Consider the following 22,755-nt stretch of genomic DNA (forward strand, 5'->3'; position numbering starts at 1 on the left):
TATTGGTTTGCATTCATTTATCTAAACTGATAACTGTATAATCTGGATTACCGAACCTGAGCTTGATTACTGAGAAGTTTCAATTGATTAGTAATGTCTTAAAACACATTTAACAGCATAGTGTACTGTACTATAAACATCTTGAAAAGATGAGTCACGACGTATTCTAATTTTGGTGCTGGAGAAAGAGGCTTTGAGATGAGCAGGTTTAGAGAGCAAATATTTAAATAAAATGTAATTAATATGATTGTAGGCCTATGTGTAGCCATATATGGGTAAAATAAATACAATTAAATAAGTCTTATGTATTTTCAAAACTTCAGACACACTCAAACGGACCATTATTATTTCACTTTCATGTTAGGCCTACTACTTCTATCCCATAGAGATAGATAGAGGACTCTAGTGCCCAAAAGCGACTCATTTTAGCATGGGCAGCACCATTGAGGACTTTCACCATTTCGAAGTAGTCAACTGGTTGGGACTTCCTAGGAGTTAAGGAAGGATCACATAATTCCATCCAGGTCACCAGCAGGGATCAGCCAATGAATTACACTTGTGAGCAAGCATTCCATAGCTGCATGTGGCAGTAAATCGCCAAACTTGGCTTTATATCTGTTCAAACAACACACCCCAGGTGTCAGTATGCATCCTTTCAGTTTGTTTGCCAACTCATAAAAGTAGTAGTAGAAGAACATGGACTACTTCAAAATGGAGATGGTCAATGGCATTGCCCGTGCTCTCACAGATGCTATAAAAGAACAGGTACAATGATGCCAAGTCTATGTTCTATGCAGCATTTATAGTCCTTGCACTTCTGTCATAGGTGGACAAAAAATGAATAACTTGTGGGGGAGTTTAATTTTGACATGAGGTAAGATGAGAGGAAGTGGGTCTACTACAGATCTACGTTTTTAAAGTCTGTTCAATAATATTATCCTTTAGATATTTTGTCTCATATTCCCCCTTCATAATGTCCAACGCCCTACCCACCGGTACAGTAAGTTTAAATGGAATTGTATTTAACTTCTTGCTTCCCACGGACTGTTGTTGTGCCACCCAGTACAATTGAAAGCAACGTTAGTGTATGTACTGTAAATACAGCCGCATTGCTAAAAGCACCTAGTACATTTGGGTGCAGTAGGTCTTTAGACTCTCCTGGAGGTGGTTTGTAATTCAATCTTCCATGGCGTGAGGCAGTGTTTCTTCTTTCTCTGGACTTTCGTTTGAGGCCTCATTTTAAGGTCAAGCAGGTCATAAACAGTACTGTAAAATGATGCTTTTGTTAATTTCATGAAGTTTGGATGTTGAAAGGGAATGAATGCATTTCTTACCAAATGTATTGCTGCAAAACAGATCAACTTATGTGCCAGTTAGTCACTGCAGTAGATCATTCAGGAAAACAACGTCTTCAATGGCCAGTACTGTATAATCAATGATCTCACTAACAAAGCCTCATTGGTTTAATTGGAACACAACACATCTCTGTTATGTAGTGGCTGTGTGAGTTCCACTACTCTTCTACATTTACACTGTACATAGATCTTTCTATTTTTCTTTTCCTTTGTATTATTGACTGTACGTTTGTTTATGTGTAACTGTGTTGTTGTTTTTGTCGCACTGCTATGCTTTATCTTGCCAGGTTGCAGTTGTAAATGAGAACTTGTTCTCAACTGGCCTACCTGGTTAAATAAAGGTGAAATAAATAAAACAATGAACTTGGAGTCTGTAGTTGTACACAGTGAAGCATTGAGGATGAGTAATTGCGTTCTTAGAGTGATGTCATAATGGATCATGCGGTCATAAGAAGATAGAATCCTCTATTAGGCTAGAATCTTAGGTGGGAGAACATTCCGAGAGAAGGTTAGTTGGAGACGTTCATCATATTGGTAAGTCATGTTTATACATTTTTCCAAAAGTTATGGTGAATCTACTATAATGGAGAGGACGGTTTTAGGCAAATATGATAGAAATCCTTAGCCTACTGCGAGTATCTAACTCCTGTCTTGTGTTTAAATTAATCTTTTCTTGGTTAAATATTGGTTTGCATTCATTTATCTAAACTGATAACTGTATAATCTGGATTACCGAACCTGAGCTTGATTACTGAGGAGTTTCAATTGATTAGTAATGTCTTAAAACACATTTAACAGCATAGTGTACTGTAGTATAAACATTTTGAAAAGATTTACACAAAATCTATAGTATAAAGAGAAGTTTGCATAATTGGTTGGTCACAGCTTTTTAAGTTTGGATACAGGGCAGTCTTATGGTGAGATGCAAAATAATGTATTAGAGACACTAGAAATGTAGGCATTGATGAAAGACACCGCATAGGTTAAATGCTTTAATAGTAGTTTGAATGAATGCATGTCAATTGTGTTTAGGGAAACTGGGAGGTTATGTTTTTTGGAAATACTGTCACTATAATCACAGGATACATAGCCGCAGGAAGTAGGGGTGCTGCAGCACCCCCTGATACATTGTAATAAATAAATACATGTTTTATTTTTTATTATTACAAATGTATTTTTACACCAAATTAGTGCACTAGGCCTTTGAGTGGAGAAAAATATTCCTCAGCACCCGCCCACACATCTTCCCTCATCCATGATAGGGTGCTATGGTTCTTACTGCTAAGAGCTTAACCATGGTTTCCCAGTGCTGTGATAGGATATTGTGTAAAACAATTGGTATAAAAACTATTAATTAATTAATTATATGACAACATTTTAGGTTGACTATAATTTCATTACATCACATGCCTTACTTTTATTTTCCAGCTTAAGTAAAAGCAGGAAATGCATCACTTATGCCGCTACAGCCATTCATTCCAATTAGACTGGTTTTGGATTTCTCCCTGACCAAGATGGCTGCCATTTTTTGCCAGCAGCATACCACCCTGCATACCACTGCTGGCTTGCTTCTGAAGCTAAGCAGGGTTGGTCCTGGTCAGTCCCTGGATGGGAGACCAGGTGCTGCTGGAAGTGGTGTTGGAGGGCCAGTAGGAGGCACTCTTTCCTCTGGTCTAAACAAAGATCCCAATACCCCAGGGCAGTGATTGGGGACACTGCTCTGTGTAGGGTGCCGTCTTTCGGATGGGACGTTAAACGGGTGTCCTGACTCTCTGAGGTCATTAAAGATCCCATTGCACTTATTGTAAGAGTAGGGGTGTTAACCCCGGTGTCCTGGCTAAATTCCCAATCTGGCCCTCAACCATCACGGTCACCTAATAATCCCCAGTTTACAATTGGCTCATTCATCCCCCTCCTCTCCCCTGTAACTATTCCCCAGGTCGTTGCTGCAAATGAGAACGTGTTCTCAGTCAACTTACCTGGTAAAATAACGGAAAAATAAATAAATACAAATTCGCCCCATTATGGAACTTTGATAGTTTATGATAGTTTATGACGTAGCCCCTCTAGTAATTCAAAATATGGTTGAGAGGTGATATTCTAGAGATGGTTAGAGCAGGAATAGAAATATAATTGCTAGAAAGGACATCCCTATTCAATTCAATGTCGTGCTGATGGGTGCACCCTTAGCAAAGCAGGAAGTGTCCTCCATTAACCAGGAAGTACAGGATTGTATTGTGCTCATTATTTGATGTCAACTGACATTACACACATTTCAATGAGAAGTCCTTGCCATGGCGTTTCAAATAACAATGGCAATTGTGTATAACAATGCCAAGCTAGCCATTTTGAGTGTAACCGTGAGAGGGTGCAGTCAAATTGCCGGGGTCTGAGGGGATATTTCCATTCTACACATTCTATTTATATGAGAGTAGTTTGCAGAAGGGTTTTAGAAGTTTGCACAAAGACACAGAAGTAAAATAAACTTCCAATTGACAATCTGCAGGGAAAATTGTCAGTAATTTTAACAATAATACAAGTTCTGTCAATTTGGAATATACTGTACATTAAGGTCAAATTCATCTTTGGCAATTGGGTAAAAAGGAAAGATGGAACTGTTAAAAGTGATGTGCTTGATGCCTTTTGATGCCGATGACGTCTTTAGATTGTTTAAGGATTTGTTTTCCTTTAGCAGCATTCTGCAGGATGCTAACATTTACGAACTCTCTTTTAGAGCTCATTCGTTATGGAAGTGCAGAGTATTGGTCAGAGCGACTGGCATGTTGAGGTGGGCCTGCTAAGGAAAGAGGTGGGCCTGCTAAAGCAATGGGCCTGTATGGAGGAGACGAGACGGATAGAGAGACAGAAGATGGAGATGTATGGACAGAAGGTGTTGCAGGAGGTGGAGAGGGACAGACTTGAGAGGATGAAGAAGGAGGAGAAGAAGGAGCTTGCAAAAATAAATCAGATGAAGGATGAAGAGTTGCTGTTAATGGAAATTAGAATGAGGGAAAGGACGAGAGAGATGGAGGAGGAGTGGAGGAGGTTCAGGGAGAAATCTGAGAGGCAGAAGGTAGAGAAACAGATGGCACTCCAGAAGAAGAGACAGGAGGAGAGAGATGAGTGGGAGATATCTAAAAAGAAGAGCATGGAGGAATGGAAAGAGTTTTACAGGAAGGAAGAAGACTACCGAAAGGAAGAGGAATGGATGAAAGCAGAAAGGAAGGCAAAGAGAAAGGTGGAAGAAGGAAAGAGAAAGATGGGAGAAGAACAGCAGATGCAGAAAAAGCAAACCAGTCTAACGAAGAAACTGAGTGATGGAAAGAGAAGAAACCTGGAAGAGAGAAAGGAAGATGAAAATAATATGGGAGAAAAGTGTGTGAAGGAAGCAAGGTTAAGAGACAGGAGAGAGCTCCTGAAAGAAAAGAGGTGGAGACGGATTGCAGAAGAAAATTTGACACACATGGAGAAACAAATGATGGAGAGGGAGGGGGAGAGAGAACGAGAAGAGGAAAGAAAGCATGAGGAGGAAATGAAAATGAAGAGACTGGAAGAGGACCTAATGAAAGAAAAGAAGCAGAGACAGATTGCAGAAGAAAATATGACACACATGGAGAAACAAATGAGACTTGAGAGTCAGATTAGAGAAGATATGAGAAAGCATGAGGAGGAAATGAAAATGAGGAAACTGGAAGACATGAATAATGAAATGTTTGGGAAAATGAGAGAGTTGGAGGAGAGGATGATAAAGATGGAAAGACAGCATGCAGAGAAGACCACAATGGAGGAGGAGAAAGAGGAAAGAAAGAGGGTGGAAGACACAGTGAGGATGGAAGAGATAAAAAAGACAACCTTGGATGTTTGGAAATTTCACTTTGGAAGTCATGAATGTCCGAAGACTGACGATAGCAAAAATGAGGAAACACCAGACTGTGAAAACAGTGCAGATGAGAAGAAAGACAACAGTGTAGGTGTACGGCAAGATAGTGACACATCTGTGATCGAGGAAATCAACCCAAAGCACGAAGAGAGGGATGGCGACCAGAATGATGACCCCAAGAGTGATGGGAAGAAATACAGAAGTGATGCAGAATGTTCAGATGGTGATGACAGTAAAAGTGCCAAAACACACCAAAAGAAGACAGACAAAGAGAAAAATGAAACGACGGAAGCACTCCTGACCGAGGAAAAAGGTAACAGTAGTGATGATGATGATGGTTTCACTGAAAGTGTTATACAACTGCACCCGCCTCCCCCCCTGTTGGTATTAATATCCTTAATTTTCCTATTTCTTGTTAGATGTCTCCTTGGTTGCTGCAGCTGAGTCAAAGACTCTGAACCCTCAGGAGGACCAGCCAGCAAATTGTAAAGGTAAAGACCAAAGCCCGGTTTCCCGATAGCGATGGAACTGAAGCTTACTAGTGTTTAAGTGATGCAGCTTTCTTATAACGGCCGAAGATGTCACATGCGTTTCCCAAAACACCACGCAGAGAGAACGTTCACTAAGTGCATCGTTGGAGTAGGTGTCGATACTGATTGAAAGAAAGGCAGGGCTGCTCTGTGATCAGATTTCTCCATTCAAATCTTACCTTAACATTAGAATTATTCCACAATACTGATGACGGATCAGCTCCTAGAGAGCTATTACCACCTTATGGCTGCAAAATATTGAGGCGACTTATTCTGACGCTTACCCTATAATAATGCACTAAATCACAGATTAATTTGGCACATGTAGTTAAACATCATGAAATATGTATTGAGGCAAAAATTACAGACCGTGTAGTCTACAAATAGAAGTCAATTGACTGAAGATTACATTGATTTCAATAGGATTGAAATACAGGCCTATGTAGCCTACTGAACTTCGCTTGTTGAATTAAACAAATTGTTTCTATGTTTAGGAGAGATCTTCTGTGTAGAAAGTGATGCGGAAGGGCAAAAAAAGCATTTAACAAAACACTAGCTGTTCTACGAGTGGTCTGAGGCAGCGTTTTCAACTGCAACTTGACTAATTATGGTTTTGGGATACAGCTCTGAGATTTAACAACGCTCCTATGAAGGTTCTAACGATTAACAAAGCCTTATGATGCTTTCGGGAAACCGGGCCCTGGATTATTTTTTTATTTTTATTTTTATTTCACCTTTATTTAACCAGGTAGGCTAGTTGAGAACAAGTTCTCATTTGCAACTGCGACCTGGCCAAGATAAAGCATAGCAGTGTGAACAGACAACACAGAGTTACACATGGAGTAAACAATAAACAAGTCAATAACATGGTAGAAAAAAAAGAGAATCTATATACAATGTGTGCAAAAGGCATGAGGTAGGCAATAAATCGAATAATTACAATTTAGCAGATTAACACTGGAGTGATAAATCATCAGATGATCATGTGCAAGAAGAGATACTGGTGTGCAAAAGAGCAGAAAAGTAAATAAATAAAAGCAGTATGGGGGGTGAGGTAGGTAGGATTATAACATATTGATACAATGTTGAATGCTGAGATAGTTTATTAGCATGTTCAAGGCACTTCTCTTATTTCTGTTTTTCTGTGTGTATTAATGTCCATTCTCTCTCTTCTCTTGTCAGATTTGTCTGTGTTTGCTGCAGCTGGAGGAAAGACTCAGGACTCAGCAAAGGTCAAAGGTGAAAAGGACCTGGACATTAATGTAGACTGGTCAGAGACTGACTACAGTTGCAGTGACGATGAGTTCATGAGTGAAGAAATATACCCAACGGATGAAGAGAAAGGTCTTCTACAACTCCAGACTGATGGGAATACTAAGGAGATTGGTGGAGAAACGACAGATAGTGATGATTATCAAAGATGCAGAATAAACTCAGAGAAGGATGAGAAAGATGGATATGAAAAGAAAGAGGTCATTCAGGAGAACCAGAGAGCAAAGTGCAAAGGTAAAAAAAGATGGAGAGATATAGAGAAGGTTCTAAAAAAAGAAAGGTGAAATGTAGAACAATAATTGTGTTTGAAGTTCAGAATGTAAGGTGGTCTGAAACACCCTCACTGAAACACCCTCACTGAAACACCCTCACTGAAACACCCTCACTGAAACACCATCACTGAAGCACCCTCACTGAAACACCCTCACTGAAACGCCCTCACTGAAACACCCTCACTGAAACACCCTCACTGAAACACCCTCACTGAAACACCCTCACTGAAACACCCTCACTGAAACACCCTCACTGAAACACCCTCACTGAAACACCCTCACTGAAACACCCTCACTGAAACACCCTCACTGAAGCACCCTCACTGAAACACCCTCACTGAAACACCCTCACTGAAGCCCTTACTGAAGCCCTCACTAATATGTATATATTTTCTCTCTCCTACTTCACTCCTTCCCAGATTTCTCCATATTTTCAGCTGGTGCTCAGGTCACACATTCACCATGCAAAGGTAAGAATGAGCTTGGGTGATTGAGGGCATACATGTATTTCTCAACTGCAGAATATTTTCAAAGTGCAAATATTACAAGGCCCTTATTTGGAGTTGCAGCGTATATGGATCCAGCGATGAGTGCTGAGCGTGTTTGAAACCATGTTCAAGTCATTATGGCTTTGTGTTCTCATTGCGTGAAAGTCTCTTTAATGATACTCCTGTTCCTCCTCGTGTTCCATCTCTCTGGGTTTGCTGCAGCAAGGGATAAGGTCAAGGGTGAAAACGACCGGGACATAGACTGGTTAGAGAGTGACAACAGTGAGATTGAGGAAGTAATAGAAAGTGACAGTGAAATGAAGGAAATTCACCAAATGGAAGAAAAGAAAGAGAAGGGTGAAGAACAGACAGATGACCTCCCAAGTAAGAGAAAGACAGAGAAGAGTGACGAGGAAACCACAGATAGCAGTGATGACAAGAGTGAGAAAACAAACGTCAAGAAAGACAAAGAGATGCGTCATGAAGACATTACTGACCACACCCTTGAGAAAACAGATTTCTCCATCTTTGCTGAGGAGGAAGTTAAGACTGAGTCTGATCACCAGCTGAAAAGATGGATAAATCTTTCGGGGGAGAGAGGTGGGCAAGAGGAAAGATTGATAAACATACTGAGGGAATTCATGCTCACTTCACAATCTGAACTTCTCCTTATCAGCTAGTGGTCTCTCTCTCTCTGTCTCTCTGTCTCTGTCTCTCTGTCTCTCTGTCTCTCTGTCTCTCTGTCTCTCTCTCTCTCTCTCTCTCTCTCTCTCTCTCTCTCTCTCTCTCTCTCTCTCTCTCTCTCTCTCTCTCTCTCTCTCTCTCTCAGGCATGGCCAAGGTCCCCCCGGTTCAGCAGGCCAAAGTGAGTAACAAAAGTGAGATTGTCCAAAAGAAAGATGGGAATGACAAAGTGACAGAGCCAAAGACAGATGCAGAGCTCATTATGGAAAAATATGAGAGGATGGTGGAAGAAGGGAAACGGGGGCTTGGTCAGAAGGAAAGGAGAGATAAAGAGATGGCCAAAGGGACAGAGGGAAAGAAAAAGGAGGTGTCTAAAGAAGAGCAGAGCAGGCTGAGGAATGAGAAGGCCCTGCAGGATCACATGGCCAGGGTAGAGAATCAGGAAGGGACAAGCAAACAGACCAGACAACCACAGTGTAAAGGTAGGACCAGGCAAAGTGACATGGGACTCGAACACAAAACATTTCATTCTCTGTGGTTTAATAGCGAAGAGCACCATTGCTCTCTCCCAAAAGTTAGGTTGGTGCGAAAAACCTGTAAATTCAAATAAGTAAAACAGTGCGATGGTCTGCACTCGAAAAGATGTCACATAAAGCTTACGTCATTTTTTGATTTAAAAAATATATATTTTAACTGCATCAGGGATGGCGTACACAGATGTTTCGGCTTTGCAGCCTTCTTCAGGGTGGTTTAGCATCACATTGTACTCAGACGATGCCATCTTAATCCACATGGGGAGGCTAATAAAACTATTACATTTAAGTAACAGCAGGGTATCTCACTAAGGTACTGAGTTATGTGTGACTGCAGTTTATTAACACAGTACTCCTCTAGTGCATTGAAACAGCTTATAGGCCTTAACTATACTTTTATTGCTCTGTGTTATTGTCCTATCAAGTCTCCATTCATGTATATTCCTTTCTGTCCGTAGATTACTCTATTTTCACTGCATCAGGGCTAAAGAGCAAGGACCCGCATGATCAACAGCCAGTAAAATGCAAAGGTAAAACATGAAGGGGGATAGAGAGGGACAGACTTTTCACAAAATATTTGATGGCACAGTGAGGTACAGGTAAAAAGAACGAGAGATACAGAGAGAGGGAGACAAAAAAGGATGAGAAAGAGACACAGAGAGAGGCAGACAGACAGAGCAAGACATACAGACAGAGAGAGAGAGAGAGAGAGAGAGAGAGAGAGAGAGAGAGAGAGAGAGAGAGAGAGAGAGAGAGAGAGAGAGAGAGAGAGAGAGAGAGAGAGAGACACCACACAAGCGCACTATAGGCTCTGGTACTCAATTGGAATAGAACTGTTTGATGTTTACTCAAGTCTATTTTAGGAAACATGGCTGATGTTTGTTTTGGATCATTTTCTTTCTTTCTATATATCTCTCACTCTCTGTCTCTCTCTCTCTCTGTCTATCTCTCTCTATCTCTCTCTCTCTCTCTCTCTCTCTCGCTCTCTCTCGCTCTCTCTCTCTCTCTCTCTCTCTCTCTCTCTCTCTCTCTCTCTCTCTCTCTCTCTCAGATTACTCCATCTTCTCTGTGGGCCAACAGGGGGTTGCACAGCCCCCTCCAGCCCAGCAGAATAAGACAACCTCCCCCCGCAAAGGTAATAACAAGAGCAGTTTGATTCATTGGCTCATCAATAAGAATGTATAAGAGCAACCAGTTTTAATAATCTTCAAAAACCCTAGAGTCTCTTCCCACTTATCCCCCGTCTCTCTCTCAATTCAATTCAAATGGATTTATTGGCATGGGAAACATAAGCAAGTGAAATAGATAATAAACAAAAGTGAAATAAACAATCAAGAATTAACAGTAAACTTTACACTCACAAAAGTTTCAAAGGAATAGAGACATTTAAAATGTCATATTATGGCTATGTACAGTGTTATAAGTACAAAAGGGAAAATAAATAAACATAAATATGGGTTGTATTTACAATGGTGTTTGGTCTTCACTGGTTGCTCTTTTCTTGTGGCAACAGGTCACATATCTTGCTGCTGTGATGCACACTGTGGTATTTTACCAAATAGATATGGGAGTTTATCAAAATTTGATTTGTTTTCGAATTCTTTGTGGGTCTGTGTAATATGAGGGAAATATGTGTCTCTAATATGGTCATACATTTGTCAGGAGGTTAGGAAGTGCAGCTCAGTTTCCACCTCATTTTGTGGGCAGTTTGCACATAGCTTGTCTTCTCTTGAGAGCCAGGTCTGCCTACGGCGGTCTTTCTCAATAGCAAGGCTATGCTCACTTAGTCTGTACATAGTCAATGCTAATCTGTCTGTCTGTCTGTCTGTCTGTCTGTCTGTCTGTCTCTCTGTCTCTCTCTCTCTCTCTCTCTCTCTCTCTCTCTCTCTCTCTCTCTCTCTCTCTCTCTCTCTCTCTCTCTCTCTCTCTCTCTCTCTCTCTCTCTCTCTCTCTCTCTCTCTCTCTCTCTCTCTCTCTCTCTCTCTCTCTCTCAGATGTCTCTATATTTGCAGCTGGGAAAAATCGTTTGGCTAAGGTCTTGAAACCCCTTGTGTGCAAAAAACTGAAGTCAGAATGCATAGGTAAGAGAGGAGAATGTTAAAACTGATAAGTGAAGTTTGTTTGACACAGTATTACATGAATCTAACAGTGATACTTTTGGGGGTCTTTTTTCAGTTCCTGACGTTTTCCTTGGTAAGAAGTGACCTCTGCAATTTGACAAATATTTTCTGAAATTAATTTTCATTTTTTCCCTTGTTTTCTATAAACATTTTTTTAATTTTTCAAGCATTATAAAATAATAAAATCATTTTAGCATCAAGGGTTTGTGTGTGTACATTGTTTTTAAGGGTCAGGTCAAGACCAATTCTGTGTTCTGTGTTTTGCTAGAGAGAAACAGTATGGATATTAGCCCAGATTCCTAACCTCTAGGGTTTGCAAAGTCTTTCAAAAAAACATCCACCAGCCTTAGATTCTCCACAACTTTTTTTGTCACATTAGACTTGAAAGATATGCTAACAGAATTGAGCGTGCCAGAGAAAATGGTCTCTAATGGTCTCTAATGTACCCACAGTTTTGTACTCAAAGCATTCTTTGCCTCTTTAGATTGTCACATATGGTTGTGGCCATAGAGCTCACCAGTTTGTAGTCCTAAAAACTGGAAATGAAACCTCGTGGTACAGATAGGGGTCTACCTGTGCCTGAGCACCTTAGTTTAAATATCAACAGTACTGCCCCAGCAGCATACCATTTGATTAACACTTGATAACACTTGATTTACATCATCATCAATACTCGGTCTGGTTGGACTACACGCAGCAGAGAGAGGCAGATAGACATAGAGAGGAGCGGTTGCATCTCCGACCCTCCGACCCATGTCCACCCCTTCTTCAGTCGGGAGTTGCACATGTGTGTCAGGGCAGCAGCAACACAGGTAGTCTACACTCTAGCAAACCATCATATACTAACATATCTCATAGTGAGAGAACCACATCAGACTCATCCTGTGCTGACAAACTGCCTGGGAGCTCCTCAGTGGTGAAACTCCTCCTCCTTCAATCAGTGGTGAACCAGGTGGAACAAATCTTCCAGGCAATCTGGGCGTGCCAGCACCTGGGTCTGCTGTTGTCTTTAGACCGCAGTGAAAGGAGCATTTATAACACCACAAGACCAAGGAAACTGCATCTTTGTGATCAAGGTGACTGTGCAAGTCTAAGCCCTCCACAAAACTGTGAAAGACAGCCGGTAAGCGCCATATTGGCCATGCTTGACTAGACTGACTTAAGCAGTGCACTGCTAATGATACTCTGGAAAACACAGACTCTTAACTCTTAACTTTGATAGGACTTTTGCAGTGGTATTTATAACTTCAAATGTTGTTTGTGGGGTATAAAGGAAAAGTAAGAAGAGCCAAATTCATTGTTGACAAAGAACTTGTTTGAAATGGTTAAAAGTAATTTAAACTTTGTAGAAATCTTAGTAAACCAAGTTCTTAATTCAGTAACAAATGTATAGTCTAAAAAATCTTTGGCTAAAAAATGTAAGATTTGTCTGCTTAAAACTACTGATTAGAAAATAAATGTAATTTTTTACTACTAAAAATATTTTGAATGTATTTGGCTAAAATGCAAATTTAGATAAAAATATACTGATTCTGCTCATTTGATTAAAATGGTGGGTTTCTATTTTTGGAAACATTTGCTTAAAAGTGGAAACCTTGTATTTTATAATGGCAGAAATGTGTTTACCCCAGGGTGAATGTGGATAAGTTTGTGTATTTGATTGGGCTGTCAACTCAAATAGTAACTTGTATTTGTCATCTCTTTTTTGAGGTTTTTCACCTGTTTACTGCCAACCAAAGAATGGTAAATAAAAGACAAACAACTGATTCCATGGCTGTTTATTGAGTGAAATCCAGTTAAAATCTTCATGTGGAGGGACTGTCCTTTTCAAGTGGGGAATTGCACAAGAAAGCGGTCAAAACTTGACAGTGAAAAACCGCCGCTCAAGACTGGAAAAGGACCAGAAAAGTGACCACACGTGTCCAGAGAGACAAGTAAAGACTGTTCCCGCCTGCTGCTGTGATTGAAATGGCTGATTCATTACTGGTGGAGCAGCTAAAGACCACAAGGACATCAGCGAAGCATCAGTTTTCCCGTCTGGCCAGTAATGTGCTACGAATGCATACAATGATGTCAGAAGAGGAGCTCAGAGACAATTTTAGGAAGCTCACTGCAGAAGCTGGCAAAGTCCTGGAAGCCAACGCTGATGTAGAGGGGCAATGTATTGAAGAAAACTCTGATGCAGAGGAGTTGAGCGAGCAGCAGAAGTCTGACTTGGTCAAAACAGCCAATGAGTGTGAGAAAAAGCTGCAAGAGCTAAAGGACCTCATACAAAAGACATTGTGGGCCAATTTCGGGGAATATGAACTGACACAAGCAATTACAACAGCAGAGTCGCAAGCAGAAAACGTGGGAGCTGTGGACCCAAGTAAAAACCCAGATGCATATCTCTTCATGATCGGACAACTAGAGAAACTTGTGAAGGCTGCGAAGGAGGTGCATAAACATTGGAAGTGCTGGGCCCCCCCAGCAGAGCAACAACATTTCCAGAGTCGTATCAAAGACCTTGAAACTATCCTGCCAAATCTCACAATAAGACAAGCAGACTTTACAGGGGCACACGTTAGAGGAGAAACCAGCAGATTGAGTACTACTTCAAACAGTTCTGTGGCCACACCAGCAATTAAATTAAAGCCTGCTGAACTCCCAAAGTTTTCTGGCATCCGCCGAGAGTTTCACCGGTGGAAAAAAGACTGGGAAGCGCTCCAGATGCAGGGAGAACCTACTGGATCCAGAGAGGTTAAAAAGTTCCAACTTCTCGACAGTGTGGATGAGAAGACCATACGAGACCTTCACCTTACAACTTACACAACTGCTGAGGAGGTTTTCCGGGTCTTGGAGAACCGCTTTGGAAATAGGACAACTATAGCCCTTGAGATAGTAGAAGAGCTCCAAAGACTCCAAGCAGTTAAAGGTAACCAGCCCAGGAGGATTGTTGAGCTCATCCAATCTGTAGAAAAAGCCCTGGTCGATCTGAACGAGCTTGGCAAGACCGGTGCTATAAAGAACCCTCTTGTAACAAAGACAATAGAAAGTAAACTTCCTGATGGCCTGAAGAAGGAATGGCTTCTTCATGTAGCTGGCAAAGGTGATGAAGCTGAAGAAGACAAGCGATTTGACTACCTCCACAAGTTTCTTCAAGGTCAAGAAGCCATCTATGAGAAGCTGGACCAACTGAGAGAGGAGGAACCAAAACCGAAATCTGAACCTCGGCAAGCTCGAACCAGAACCTCCACCCAACTAAGCGACCAGGCTCAAGGATGTGTGGTCTGCGGAGACTGCAAGCATAAGAAAAGGCTATATTTCTGCCAAAAGTTTCGCACGCTTAAGCTGTCAGAGAAAAGAGATGCTGTCCTGAAGCTGGGAGCCTGCAAAAGATGCCTGGAGATTCACAAGGAAGGTGACTATTGTAAATCAGAGTTTCTGTGCAGGAGGCCAGACTGCATAGAAGAGCGTGTTACAGAACACCACTATTACCTCTGCCCGAGAGCTGGTACATCCAAAGGGAATGTCGTCCAGAGGTCCAATAACAGCAAAGTGGGAGGTGACACAAGAGAACATTATACCCAAGCCCAAGAAGAGTTCATTAAAAGTCTCTCACCTGAACTTGCGGAGAAGTGTTGCAATGCCTTTTGCAACACTATAGCCAGAACCTCTCTTGTGTCCAACCAACCCAGTCTTCTAGCAGAGAATGGAATAGTGGAGTGGCCAGTCATCATGATGCTCTTAGAGGTCACGGCCAATGCAGGACAAAAAGTTGGGACTTTGATCGACCTGGCATCGGATACAAACTATATAACTCATGATGCAGCTGATCGTTTGAACCTTAGAAGTGAAGCCATAACCCTTGTTGTCCATGGTGTGGGAGGAATGAAAGTTCAAGTCACCACAAAACGGTACCTCCTAAAGATCCGGGTCCGCACAGAGCAAAGCAATGTCAGATCCCACCAACTCCTCTGCTATGGTTTGGACAGCATTGCAGAGATTCACAAACATGTGACAGCCAAAAGACTCCAAAAATTATTTCCAGATGTCCCCCAAAATGAACTTGTTAGACCAAGACAGATACAGCTTTTGATAAGCCATAAGGAAGGGCGACTGGTCCCACAGAAAATACGCACCGTTGGGGACCTTGTACTATGGGATGGGCCATTGGGAAAGACAATTGCAGGGACACACCCTAGTCTGTTTGAAGAGGCTACAGTTACAGCACACCAGTCCAGAGCGCACTTCGCCAGATCCATGAGAGCAGCAGCATTGATGTATGAAGAACATATCTGCGCCCCGAAATGTGGAGGATGTCGCTGCGGCAGTTGTCAACTTGGTGGCAAAGAAATGACTCTGGCTGAAGAAAGGGAGCTGGAAGTTGTTAAGGGTGGCCTGACTTATGTTGGTGCTGATGACCACAGTGATAGTCCACACTGGCATGCAAGGAATCCATGGCTCATTGACCCATCTACATTGCCAAACAACATAAAAGCAGTGGAGGCAACCTTTCTCAGAACAGAGAGACAGCTCGCCAAAGAACCGCAGTGGAAAAAAGCCTATGGTGCTCAAGTCCACGAAATGGTTGACCGCCGGGCTGCAAGAAAGCTGACCAAAGAGGATCTAACCAACTGGAATGGACCTATCTGGTATATTAGTCATCTTATCGCACCCAACCCCCACTCTGTTACAACTCCGGTAAGACTTGTCTGGAACAGCAGTCAGAAGTACAAAGGCCAAAGTCTCAATGACCTTCTGATGAAAGGCCCTGACGTTCTCAATCCGATTCGAGCTGTCCTCCTCAAGTTCCGCCAAGGCTCCTACGCCGCTCTAGGAGACGTCAGAAAAATGTACAATTCTGTGTGGCTCGAGGAGAGGGAAGTCCATCTACACCGGTTCTTGTGGCGGGATTCAGAGGGCGATGAGGTGGAACAATATGCCATAACCAGAGTGAATATCGGGGACAAGCCAGCAGGGTGCATAGCACAACTGGCCATGAGGGAGACGGATAACTTGCCTCAATTCAGCCACCTCACAGATGAATGCCAAGTATTACATGAGCACAGCTACGTCGATGACATCTTGACATCCCACAACTGCCGTGAAAAACTCGAAGTCATCACAAAGAATGTGGAGCTGATTCTAAAAGCAGGAGGGTTTGCACTGAAGCCTTGGGTCTTCTCAGGCCAAAATAAAGGAGAAAGAGAAAAGGCATCACCAAATGTTGTTGTCCTGCCAAATCAGCTTAAGGAGGAAGACAACAAGGCGCTCGGTCTCGGCTACATTGTGGATGAAGACATGTTGCATGTCATGGTGAGGGTCAACTTCTCCAGGCGGAAGAAAAAGATGAGACTTGGGCAAGACTTACTGCTAGAAGAAGTACGAGCACAGACACCAGACCCGCTGACAAGACGTGAACTGCTGAGTCAAGTTGCTGGTTTGTACGACCCAGTTGGCCTGACAACGCCATCAAAGCAAAGAGGGGCTATCTTGGTCCGAAGGGCATTCCAAGAGGCAAAACCAAAGTGCAGCATGGTCAAGGACACATGGGACCTTCCCCTGTCGGATGAGCTCCGCAAAGATGCAATTGGAATTTTTGAGGAGTACGTCCAGCTAAGCAAAGTAATGTTCCCAAGAGCTCTTTACTCCACCAAAGGCAACAACTGAACCAGTCGCTGTCACTTTTTCAGATGGCAGTGAAAGCTCCTATGGTGCTGTCCTCTACCTGCGGTGGAACTGCAACAAACAATTAACAATTCGACTAGTGGAGTCAAAAGCAAAGCTGACACCACTAGACCAGAAGGGGGATGCAGTCAAAGCAGAACTTTGCGGTGCAGTCTTTGCAAGCCGCCTGAAAAAGTACTTTGAACAGCATACCCAGATCCAGAAAAAAAGGTGGTACCATTTGTTAGACAGTCAGACTGTTCTTGGAGCTATCCAGCGTGAAAGCTATGGATTTCAGACTTTCTTCGCTAATAGAATTGGAGAGATCCAAGAGAGCACACGGCTACAGGACTGGTGGTGGATCCCTGGACCACTCAACATAGCCGACATTATCACTCGAGGAGCTGGGCCAAAGGAACTTGATGCCCATTCAGAGTGGCAGCAAGGGCCAGAGTTTCTATATCTTCCAGAGAGCGAGTGGCCAATTATGTCGTCAAAAGATGTGTCTGTGACAGCTCGAGAGAGCATTAACAATATGCAAAAGAAGTCATTTGTGGCAGCACTCACCAGAGCCCAAGCGAAAAGAAGTCTTCCAAGTCTTGTGGGACGATTTCCTGCTGGTGCAGCTGTCCTAAACTTGGTGGATGAGAGGCGCTTTAGTAGCCTAAAGTGTCTAATCAAGACTGTTGCTTTTATCAGGAGAGCCGCCAAAAAGTTTAGATCTGCAACAAAGTCCATCGAGACCCCAAAGTGTGAGGCGATTCCCACAAAAGGAGTTATCACCGCCACAGAACGTCAAGAGGCAATAAGAGACATCTATCTTGCTGCTCAAGAGGGGGTGACGTTCCCAACTACCACTACGGACCGCTTGGTTGTGTACAGAGAGCCAGAATCTGGGTTACTAGTCTGCGGTGGGAGAATCCATGGCTTCAGGGAGGATGGCGCTGCAGTTCCCCTTCTGCCTTTCAATGCATGGGTCTCTACTTTATTGGCACGGGAGGCGCACGAGGAGGGTCATGAAGGTGTGGCTGCAACCCTGCTGAAAATGAGGAGGAAAGCCTGGGTCATCCAAGGAAGAAAAATTTCCCAAAAAGTAGTGGATAACTGCCTTTTCTGCAAAAAGTCAAGAGCAAGAAGGTGCGAACAGGTAATGGCTGACTTACCTGCTGAAAGAGCCACACCTGCAACTTCACTACAGTCGACCTCTTCGGACCGTACCTTGTCAAAGATGACATCAAGAAACGGGTCTCAATGAAAGTGTGGGGTGTCGTCTTCATCTGTATGGCCAGCAGGGCAATTCATGCAGACCTGGTCAACACAATGTCGACAGAGAGCTTATTGATGGCTTACCAACGCTTTACTGCAATTAGAGGGCACCCAAGAAAGATCTGGTTCGACCCGGGGACAAACTTCATCGGCGCCAAACCTGTCCTAAGAGAGCTGTACCAGTTCCTGGATGCTCAGAATAGAACTTCAATAGAAGAGATGTCGGCTCAAAAAGGTACCAAATGGGAGTGGACAATTCACCCTGCTGACTCACCTCACCGCAATGGGGCTGCTGAAGCCGCTGTTCGCATTCTCAAGAAGGCACTGCAGAGCCTGGGCAACAACACTGGCCTTAGCTACAGCGAGCTTCAGACAACACTACAACTTGCTGCAAACCTTGCCAACGAATGCCCAATAGATGCCAGGGTGCAGAGCCATGAAGAAAGCGTGCAGTATGTGTCACCCAACACACTTCTCCTGGGCCGAGCCTCTCCAAGCGGTGAGATCAGAACATTTGACTTTGCGAACTACCCTTACAAGAGACTCAGAGAGATGCAGAACCAGGTCAACAAGTTCTGGAGGTCTTGGAGCCAGCTTGCCGGCCCAAACTTATTTCTGAGAAGTAAATGGCACACTTCATATCGCAACGTTGCTGTCGGAGATATTGTCTGGTTGTGTGACCAAAATGCAATGAGGGGCCAATTCAAGCTAGGAAGGGTGGTGAGTGTTAATCCAGATGCTAAGGGCATTGTTCGAGACGTGAACGTCAAAGTGGTCCAAAGCTCCTGCCTTCCTGTCACAAAACCCGCACTAAACCGGCCATCGGCCAAAGTCCTGAAAGAAGCTACGCAAACCACAGTCCTGCACAGAGATGTTCGACGCCTGGTTGTCTTGCTACCAGTTGAGGATCAAACTCGGACCTGACTGGCAGTATGTAGGTGCTGATTTACGATCTTTCCATCGGTTCCCGTGGGAAGATTGAGTGGGAGGTGTGCTGACAAACTGCCTGGGAGCTCCTCAGTGGTGAAACTCCTCCTCCTTCAATCAGTGGTGAACCAGGTGGAACAAATCTTCCAGGCAATCTGGGCGTGCCAGCACCTGGGTCTGCTGTTGTCTTTAGACCGCAGTGAAAGGAGCATTTATAACACCACAAGACCAAGGAAACTGCATCTTTGTGATCAAGGTGACTGTGCAAGTCCAAGCCCTCCACAAAACTGTGAAAGACAGCCGGTAAGCGCCATATTGGCCATGCTTGACTAGACTGACTTAAGCAGTGCACTGCTAATGATACTCTGGAAAACACAGACTCTTAACTCTTAACTTTGATAGGACTTTTGCAGTGGTATTTATAACTTCAAATGTTGTTTGTGGGGTATAAAGGAAAAGTAAGAAGAGCCAAATTCATTGTTGACAAAGAACTTGTTTGAAATGGTTAAAAGTAATTTAAACTTTGTAGAAATCTTAGTAAACCAAGTTCTTAATTCAGTAACAAATGTATAGTCTAAAAAATCTTTGGCTAAAAAATGTAAGATTTGTCTGCTTAAAACTACTGATTAGAAAATAAATGTAATTTTTTACTACTAAAAATATTTTGAATGTATTTGGCTAAAATGCAAATTTAGATAAAAATATACTGATTCTGCTCATTTGATTAAAATGGTGGGTTTCTATTTTTGGAAACATTTGCTTAAAAGTGGAAACCTTGTATTTTATAATGGCAGAAATGTGTTTACCCCAGGGTGAATGTGGATAAGTTTGTGTATTTGATTGGGCTGTCAACTCAAATAGTAACTTGTATTTGTCATCTCTTTTTTGAGGTTTTTCACCTGTTTACTGCCAACCAAAGAATGGTAAATAAAAGACAAACAACTGATTCCATGGCTGTTTATTGAGTGAAATCCAGTTAAAATCTTCATGTGGAGGGACTGTCCTTTTCAAGTGGGGAATTGCACAAGAAAGCGGTCAAAACTTGACACATCCTTTCATCTCATAGTGAGAGAACCACACCAGACTCATCCTTTCATCTCGTAGTGAGAGAACCACATCAGACTCCTCATCCTTTCATCTCATAGTGAGATAACCACACCAGACTCATCCTTTCATCTCATAGTGAGAGAACCACACCAGACTCATCCTTTCATCTCATAGTGAGAGAACCACACCAGACTCATCCTTTCATCTCATAGTGAGAGAACCACACCAGACTCATCCTTTCATCTCATAGTGAGAGAACCACACCAGACTCATCCTTTCATCTCATAGTGAGAGAACCACACCAGACTCATCCTTTCATCTCATAGTGAGAGAACCACACCAGACTCATCCTTTCTTCTAGCCTTCATTAAAAAGTGTCCAGGTCATACAGTGTGGAAATTCAAGATGTGGCTTCACCTCCTAAAAGACACCTATAGTCCCTACCTCCCTTCCTATCTCTCTCGCTCAGATTTTTCCTTGAGCAGTCAAGGCGTGGCCAAGGTCCCCCTGGTTCAGCAGGCCAAAGTGAGTAATAAAAGTGAGATTGTCCAAAAGAAAAATGGGAATGACAAAGTGACAGAGCCAAAGACAGATGCACAGCTCATTATGGACAAATATGAGAGGAGGGTGGAAGAGGGGAGACGGGGGCCTGGTCAGAAGGATAGGATCACCTGGACAGGGTAGAGAATCAGGAAGGGACAAGCAAACAGACCAGACAACCACAGTGTAAAGGTAGGACCAGGCAAAGTGACATGGGACTCGAACACAAAACATTTCATTCTCTGTGGTTTAATAGCGAAGAGCACCATTGCTCTCTCCCAAAAGTTAGGTTGGTGCGTAAAACCCGTAAATTCAAATAAGTTAAACAGTGCGATGGTCTGCACTCGAAAAGATGTTGCATAAAGCTTATGTAATTTTTAGATTTTAAAAATATATATTTTAACTGCATCAGGGATGGCGTACACAGATGTTTCGGCTTTGCAGCCTTCTTCAGGGTGGTTTAGCATCACATTGTACTCAGACGATGCCATCTTAATCCACATGGGGAGGCTAATAAAACTATTACATTTAAGTAACAGCAGGGTATCTCACTAAGGTACTGAGTTATGTGTGACTGCAGTTTATTAACACAGTACTCCTCTAGTGCATTGAAACAGCTTATAGGCCTTAACTATACTTTTATTGCTGTGTGTTATTGTCCTATCAAGTCTCCATTCATATATATTCCTTTCTGTCCTTAGATTACTCTATTTTCACTGCATCAGGGCTAAAGAGCAAGGACCCGCATGATCAACAGCCAGTAAAATGCAAAGGTAAAACATGAAGCGGGATAGAGGGACAGACTTTTCACAAAATATTTCATGGCACAGTGAGGTAAAGGTAAAAAGGATGAAAGATATAGAGAGAGGGAGACAAAAAAGGATGAGAGAGAGAGAGACAAAGAGAGAAAAATAGAGAGGCAGACAGACAGAGCAAGACAGACAGACAGACAGACAGACAGACAGAGACAGAGAGCAATTGAGAGGCAGACTGACTGACAGATAGAGAGAGAGAGAGAGAGAGAGAGTGAGAGAGAGAGAGAGACAGAGAGAGAGAGAGAGAGAGAGAGAGAGAGATAGAGGCAGACATACAGACAGAGAGAGAGAGAGAGAGAGAGAGAGAGACAGAGAGAGAGAGAGAGAGAAATAGAAAGAGAGAGAGAGAGAGAGAGAGAAATAGAAAGAGAGGCAGACCACACAAGCGCACTATAGGCTCTGATGCTCAATTGGAATATAACTTTTTGATGTTTACTCAAGTCTATTTTAGGTCTGTCTGTCGGTCTGTCGGTCTGTCGGTCTGTCGGTCTCCCTCTCTCGCCCCCCTCTCTATCTCTATCCCCCCTCTCTCTCTTTCTCTTTATCTATCTCTATCTTTATCTATCTCTATCTATCTCTCGCCCCCCCCTCTCTCTCTCACTCGCCCTCTCTGTCTCTGTGCATGCCAATACATCAGCTTAATAGAGATACAAGTTTAATGCCTATATGTCAGCATGAATACATTTTCAAACACATATTCTCAGCTGGATAATGGTGTGGGATAGTGCCGTCTAGTTCAGGATGTGATCAATAATCCAGTCATTGCACAGTCTATTTAAGTAGGTGTATATAGAAGTAAGCCACAGGGATGCCTGCCTGACAGCCATTCTGAGTATGTACCATATGTTATTGAGAAATAGGTTCTGGGGGATCCTTGGCAATTGGATAAGGAGACAAAGAAAGGAGACTAGGAAAAGATACTAGGAAAGAAAGTCAGCTCCCATTGCTGGGAAACATCACGAGATATGCACCCTGATGTCAAACGTACCCATATATGCCAGTTCTCTCTCCATACAAACTGTGAGGGTTGCATGAAAGCTCAGCTGAAATGAACAGGCTCAGATATGCCCCCAGTTGCCAGGTTGACGGTTGCCAGATTGACGGTTGGCAGATTGACGGTTGCCAGATTGAGATTTACCTCTAATGCCCTGGCTCATCTATCCAGACTAGGGGGGATTTCTCCTGAGCTTCCTCTTCAGAAGTGTGCATCACTTCACTTGTCATTTCATGAGGGAGTTGGGGAATACTTATGATCTTCTGCATTTGTTGCTTAAGACAGAGTTTGTTATAAAATGTGTGTTTGATGCCATTTTTTGTTAATCTGTAGATGTCTTGTTGGCACAGATACAATTTAATAGGCAGTTTAGTTATTGTGTAA

The 22,755-nt window shown here is 42.8% G+C and overlaps 1 protein-coding gene and 1 long non-coding RNA gene across 2 annotated transcripts; both read left to right on the plus strand.

The window, feature by feature from the left end:
- Positions 1–4,101: 4,101 nt before the first annotated feature.
- Positions 4,102–9,554, plus strand: LOC139577978 (trichohyalin-like). The gene is made up of 7 exons (XM_071405096.1): positions 4,102–5,548; positions 5,655–5,726; positions 6,948–7,271; positions 7,729–7,779; positions 8,020–8,397; positions 8,627–8,962; positions 9,472–9,554. Exons 1-7 carry the CDS (start codon positions 4,102–4,104, stop codon positions 9,552–9,554), a joined length of 2,691 nt encoding a protein of 896 aa, XP_071261197.1.
- Positions 9,555–10,027: 473 nt separating this feature from the next.
- On the plus strand, positions 10,028–21,377 carry LOC139577541 (uncharacterized). The gene is made up of 4 exons (XR_011675326.1): positions 10,028–10,148; positions 11,008–11,094; positions 11,831–11,945; positions 21,264–21,377. It is a non-coding gene; the product is annotated as an uncharacterized lncRNA (long non-coding RNA).
- Positions 21,378–22,755: the final 1,378 nt, after the last annotated feature.

The sequence above is a fragment of the Salvelinus alpinus genome, chromosome 6, assembly GCF_045679555.1.
Source record: "Salvelinus alpinus chromosome 6, SLU_Salpinus.1, whole genome shotgun sequence".
Classification (NCBI taxonomy): Eukaryota; Metazoa; Chordata; class Actinopteri; order Salmoniformes; family Salmonidae; genus Salvelinus; species Salvelinus alpinus.

Bases quoted from the DNA above. Each gene is read 5' to 3' on its own strand.
- LOC139577978 (XM_071405096.1), top strand. From the start codon at position 4,102: ATGGAAGTGCAGAGTATTGGTCAGAGCGACTGGCATGTTGAGGTGGGC. The intron at 5,549-5,654 runs GTAACAGTAGTG...ATTTCTTGTTAG, and splicing joins ACTCCTGACCGAGGAAAAAG to ATGTCTCCTTGGTTGCTGCA. The intron at 7,780-8,019 runs GTAAGAATGAGC...GGTTTGCTGCAG, and splicing joins CACACATTCACCATGCAAAG to CAAGGGATAAGGTCAAGGGT.